This window comes from Amaranthus tricolor, chromosome 9 (assembly GCF_026212465.1).
Source record: "Amaranthus tricolor cultivar Red isolate AtriRed21 chromosome 9, ASM2621246v1, whole genome shotgun sequence".
Taxonomy (NCBI): Eukaryota; Viridiplantae; Streptophyta; class Magnoliopsida; order Caryophyllales; family Amaranthaceae; genus Amaranthus; species Amaranthus tricolor.
This window is the reverse complement of record NC_080055.1, coordinates 15,307,169-15,314,088: the sequence shown is the minus strand read 5'-3', so window position 1 is coordinate 15,314,088 and position 6,920 is coordinate 15,307,169. Positions and strand designations below refer to the sequence as shown.

At 29.4% G+C, this 6,920-nt stretch overlaps 1 protein-coding gene across 1 annotated transcript; it reads left to right on the top strand.

Moving 5' to 3' along the window:
- Window positions 1–5,917: 5,917 nt before the first annotated feature.
- On the top strand, window positions 5,918–6,508 carry LOC130823287 (uncharacterized). Its single transcript, XM_057687909.1, has one exon. The coding sequence runs from the start codon at window positions 5,918–5,920 to the stop codon at window positions 6,506–6,508; it is 591 nt and encodes a 196-aa protein (XP_057543892.1).
- Window positions 6,509–6,920: the final 412 nt, after the last annotated feature.

Genomic DNA, 6,920 nt, shown 5'->3' with positions numbered 1-6,920 from the left:
ATATAATATCTATATATATTATATATATAAGATATATAATATATATATATATATAATTATATATATATATATATATATATATATATATATATATATATATATAATATTATATATATAATAATATATACATAAATACATATATATATATATATATATACATGTATATATATATATGTATATATATATATAGTATATATATATATATATATATATATATATATATATATATATATATATATATATATATATATATATATATATATATATATATATATATATATATATATATATATGTATATATATATATATGTATATATATATATATGTATATATATATATATATATATATATATATGTATATATATATATATGTATATATATATAATATGTATATATATATATATATATATATATATATATATATATATATAATATAATATATATATATATATATATATATATATGTATATATATATATATATATGTATATATATATATATATATATATATATATATATATATATATATATATATATATTATTGTTATTATGATATATTATTATTATTATTATTATTATTATTATTATTATTATTATTATTATTATTATTATTATTATTATAACCTACTTAACTCACTTGATTCATGGTAATTTTTCTAATTAGTTTAAAGCTCAAAATGATTTTATTTATTTTAAATTCCCGAATGTCACAATAACTTTACAAGTTAATAGCGAAAATCAAAATATGACTATTATTTTACAAGTGAATAGCGAAACAATACCACAAATGAAACATATGATTTCATTTGCGAAACAAACAAAACTTTATATACCAAACATATTTATTCAAATCTCATATTAAAACAGTAATATAACAACACTTTTAAACGTGGGAATATATGGACCGTTAGGAAGTAGACTTGATCTAAATCCTGAGAACACGGGTGATCTTCATCACCGAAAATACGGTTCTTGCAAGAACGAAACGGGATCAGGGGCTTGAGACTGATCCGAATAACCATTACCTATTATCAAGCTATAGGATTTCACAGTAATCCGGATAAAAATATCCGGTGCCAATTTTCAAAAACGGACATTTTTTAATGTCGGACATTTTAATATAAAAAAATCAATAAATCACTTGATTTTCTTTAAAATCAATAATCATAATTCATTTTCATTGAACAATATTTAAAAGATCATATTTATAAACATGTGAACATTCAATACATAATTTGATCAAGGACTAGAAGCAAGGTCAAACAAAGTCAAATTCCAAAATTTTGAACACAAAAAAAAAACGATTTTTCTCAAATATCAATAGCAGTAATACCACACCTTATAAAACATAACTTGAACTTTGAAATACTTAAATTTAATTTAAAAGACAGTAGTTGGCTTGTAGGTTACCTTTCTATGCCATGAATAACAATCAATAATTAAAATACCAATCAATTCATCATCAACCTTTAACATGTAAAAGCTTGAGTTACTATCAATGGAGTTTAACTAATTTTACACAAATCTTAAATTTCAATATCCAACTTATATCATATCCAAATAATATCAACTAATCAATACCCAATTGATACTTATGTTCCCAAATTTATACTTGAACCAAACACCCATATTAATCAAATAAGAACCACAACTCAACAATACCAATCAATAAAGAAAAAATAATAACCCTAAGTTGATCTCAAATACCCAATAAATAACCTTAAACATGTAATTAAAAGAATACCCAATTTGTTTCATAGCTTCTAATCCCACTTTAAAAATCTCATATCAGGATAACCTATTAGTATTTTGGCCATAACTTCTTCATACGAACTCATTTTGGGGCGAATCAAGTGCCCACACGACCGTAACTTAGAGCTCTACAGATCTCATGAAGGAATTAGAACCCAGAAACGACTATAACTATCTCAAAAAAAGCCAAACAGATTCGGACAGAAACTTGCTCTAATATTCAGAACTTTACTCTCAACTTTGAACATGAATCAACAACCATTTAAGAACTGAAAACTACTTTTAAGCATTCAATTCATGCTTAAATAGATTAGTCTTTGAGTTACCTTTGAGTAAATTTTTCTCTACACTTTGTAATCCACCCAAAATCAAAGATCTACTTCACTAATCCAACCAAAAAGAGCTTCTACCAAAAGAACCTAACAATTATACATATAAATGTCAAATTAATAGTTCTTTTAAACTTTAAATCAACATACACATAAAAGGAGGAAGAGGAATATGAACTCACTATTACCAAAAGAGGATGGAGATGAGGTTTCGCTTGATTTCTTCTATTCCAAAATTCTCTGATTTCCAAAACAATCTCAATTAGCTTCCACTTACTCAAGAAATCAGATTATTCAAGAAAATTAGATTGAATTTCTTCAAACCCTAGCTATTGGGGATTTCTAATATAATGAGATTCTATTTTTTTTTCCAGAAACTTACTTTGAGATGATAAGAAGAAGAAGATGAGTATGGGTGTAAGATAAATAATAAAAAGGATATAGCCTTGATAAGTCATAAAATGTAAGGTGACTCAACTTCCTACTCATATTCTTCAAATATAAGATGGTTAATATACCCGTTTTTTGTCGTATAATTAAATTTGTCCTCAAAAATAATAAATTTGATATCTAAAAATCGTAGTAAAATTTTACTTTTAGAATGACAAACTCATTTTACTCTTAAAATAATAATAAGTTTTTTTTGAAGACATTTTTATAACTGTTTCACCACCACCACACCAACTACTTGCCTCTTTACCTCTTCTCTTGTTGCCCCTTGTAAGCATCTCTTCTTTCTCTACTTTGATTTCCTTGTTTTTAATATAAATTTCTCAAGATTATGGATTTTGTGTTGATTGTGTATTAATTTTTTATTGGGAAATTTGCAAAGAAACACCTTTTAAAACCCCTTTTTTTGTAAAGAAACACCTTTTATAAATTTTTTGTAAAAAAAACACCTTTTAAGAGACTTTTTTTTAAAAAAAAACACCTTAAATCAGTTTCCGATGACTTTTGTTAACTTTCCGGCGTTGACTATGCCATTTGTCAACTTTCCGGCGTTGACTTTTGAGCTCAAATGGCATAGTCAACGCCGGAAAGTTGACAAAAGTCACCGGAAACTGATTTAAGGTGTTTTTTTTAAAAAAAAGTCTCTTAAAAGGTGTTTTTTTTTACAAAAAAAATTATAAAAGGTGTTTCTTTACAAAAAAGGGGCTTTAAAAGGTGTTTCTTTGCAAATTTCCCTTTTTTATTTAATCTTATTATAGGTAATAATTACAGATGTTATCTTTGAACAATGAATTGATTAGGGTTTAATTTAGGGATGAAATTTTAATGGTGTATACTCTTATGTTATATGTTGGTGGTGCGATGATTGATTGGATAATTTCATAATTTTTTTTAAGGCTTAGTTATGTTAGTTATGATTATGATATATTTAGTTAGTAATGATTTTGATTATAGTTGACTATAGAAATGGTTTTGGTTGTTAATTGGGAGTAGTATTTGCTAATTATTGTGACTTAATTGTTGTGAATTACAAGTACTCTTAGTAGGTTGTCATTGAAGTTATGAATGCATAATTTAGTAAAGCCAAGAGCATAATGTCAACTTATTGTCGATGATTGCTAAAGTTACTTATCGTGTCGTTTTGATTATAGTTCTTTCTAGCTTTGGAGAACGTAACAAATGATATCGCGATTCGATAACTATAAGATTTGTCTTATCGTTATATTAGTGTTATATTAAAATTGTAAGGCTTAGTTGTGATTAGTTATTTTTGGTTAACGCGAACTGATATACTCAAAATTAGTTGATGAAAAGGAACGATTCACATATACTTTTACTTTTAAATTGATGAAGACTTATCTTGTGTTGGGTTAATGATTTTGACTTGTATTGAATGAGTTGTGTGCATGCTAGAGTAATCGACAACTCATGTTAAATGGGTGATAGAGGTTACTTTGGTTTTTAGTTGGTATGATAAAGTGTTAAGGGGAGTTATTAGTTCTATTCCTAACTATATAGGTGCTCATTTCATAAGAGGAAGGTAGAACTTTTTTTGTGACTTTTTGATCGTGTAGTGATGCTTACAGGTACGTACACGCAGCAATTAACTATCATATTAATTGTTTCAAAGTATTATCAATATTTTGTGATTATATGCATTGTATTAGAATTATAGAGCGCCGGAAAGTAAATTATACTATCAAAAAGTCATAATGGTGGTATAGGCAAGTAGAATGAAAGCATTAGGAGACTATGAGAACAAATTCCTAAATAATAGAGAACGCACTATGGTTGTGTGTGGTATCGAAGTGATTCCCTAGTTATTAAGCCTTGATTTTGATTAGTCAGCATGACTCAGCTGGATTTATGTCCAGCTAATTTAGTAGTCCCCTAGGTGAGATCCGACAGGATCACCGTAAGGGGGGGTATGAGCATACTTTCGTCATTGGGCGCCGGGTGGCCGATACTGTCCCTTGACCGAGGTGTTACCATGCAGGCCTTGCAAACCCCAATATGGTGGCCTCTTCACTGGATTGGTACCCCAGTGTGTTAGTTTTTCCCGAAGGTAGGACCCAAGAGGGACAACTGGAGGGGGTATGAGCTCGTACTTTGCCATGGGCGCCGGGTGGCCGATAACGCCCTTGGCTGTGTCACTGTCATGAATAGAGAAAAGATCCACTACTTTTGAATATACTTTGAGGGATTAGTAGTTGAAAGAAAAATCATGATTAAATATAAGTGTTTAGACAGATGAGTAGATTCGTTATTGTTGTGCTATGTCGTCGTCTATCCCCTTGTTTTATGATTCTAATTGTTATAAGTTCATTGATTACTGACGTGTATATTTTTGTTGTTGTTTGTTCATGACTCTCTATGATGTTCCTGCTATGATAAATTTGGCTATGGTCATTATGTTGAGCAGCAGGAGGATCATAGTTTGACATAACAGGTATAGGAGCTTCTTTTGCATTACCTACGGGGGAAATGAGTGAGAATCTTGAAGAGTACAATAATCTTATTGCCTACGTATAGTTTCTTTTTAATTAAGTTGTTTATGTCTTGAGTTTGAGGCACATGTCCTCCTTTGTATAAGTTATTTCCGCTGGGTTGTTTTTTTGTGGCTTGCATGTTTAAATGGTTTATCATTCTCATATTTTTCTTCAAACCCAAGCGTTTACATTTGGAATCACAATTCATGCTTAGCATGTCAACCGAAGATTAGGCGATGATCATTCCGCCATGATATTTTGTTACAAGTCCGATGATGCCTCTTTTCTATTATGTTTTACTGATCGTCGCTTTCTTTTAGTGCGTCAAATTTTAGGGCAGATGTTGCCGAAATTCCCGCACAATCTTGTTTGGAGTTTCCTAATTCCTTTAATTAAATCATCCAACTTAAATTTTCTTTTTCTTTCTTTCGATATTTATTTTATATTTTTATTTGTTATGTAACACCCGAATTTCCTCTGTTCTCTTGTGGTTTTGGTTCCGTATATATGGTCGAAAATTCAGGGGTGTTAAAGTGGTAGTAAAAGATTTTTTACTCCGGGTTTTAACCAGTAGGATAAAAAATGTCGACTTCAAACTCATGTGGGGAATTGATAGTGTACATAACTTATGTGTTAGAGCAAGTGAACTTTTGATGAAACCAAATCAATCTATTGTCATAGCTTTAGCAATGCAGTGAAGAGATATTGATAGTAATTATAAAATATGTGTGCCTGCATCACTTGATTGTATAAGATATCTTATACACCAGGGTTTATCATTTCGTGGCCATGATGAAAGTCAAGATTCTTCGAAAAAAGGAAATTTTCGTGAATTTTTGGCTAATCAAAATAAAGAATATCAAAAGATGTTTTGAGCAATACTTTTGGAAATCAACAAATGGAATCTTCTATGGTTCAAAAGGATCTTGTCAATGTTGTTGCCAAAGAAACAACTAAAGCTATCATTAACAAACTTAATAATGATGTCTTTGCTATTTTAGTTGACAAGTCTCATGATATATCTAAGCAAAAACAAATGGCAATGGTTTTCTGTTTTGTTGATAAAGGAAAGATTAAAGAACGATTTATTGGTATCACTCATGTAAGAGATACTTGTTCTTCCACTCTTAAAGAGAGTATTGATTTTCTTCTTTTTGAGCACGGGTTGAGTATCTCAAGACTTAGGGGTCCTGGGTATGATGGAGCAAGTAATATGCAAGATGAGTTTAATGGTCTTAAAACCTTGATCATGAGAGAAAATAGCTTGGCCTACTATGTTCATTATTTTGCTCATCAACTTCAACTAGCCCTTGTTGCCGTTGCTAAAAATCACAATGAAATTGCTTGTTTCTTTAATTGGATGGCTATGATCATTAATATTGTTGGAGGATCTAGTAAGCGTCAAGACATGTTGAATGTTTATCAAGCTGAAAAGGTTTTAGAGGGGTTGAAAATGAGTGTGATTAATAGTGGTAAGGGTTTAAACTAAGAAAGTATTCATTAAAGGGCTAGTGACACAAGATGGGGATCTCATTATCATTCTCTTGTGAGTTTGAACACAAGTTAGGTAAGTTTTACCCACATGATTTTTCAGAGGGTGACCTTATAGAACTTGAACACCAATTTAAGAGTTTACGTTGTTGATATGCGAGATGATAATTATTTTGGTTATTTGAAAGGATTAGGTGATCTGTCTCAAATGTTAGTAAAGAGAAAAATGCAATGTATCCCTTAGTTTATTTGCTTTTGAAGCTAATTTTGGTACAACCCATTGCAATAGCCACAATGGAGAACTTTTTCTGCAATGAATATTGTAAAGGAAAAATTGTGTAGTAAGATCAATGAATAAATGATTGCTTGGTAACTTTTATCGAGAAGGATGTATTTCGTAGTATTCCCAA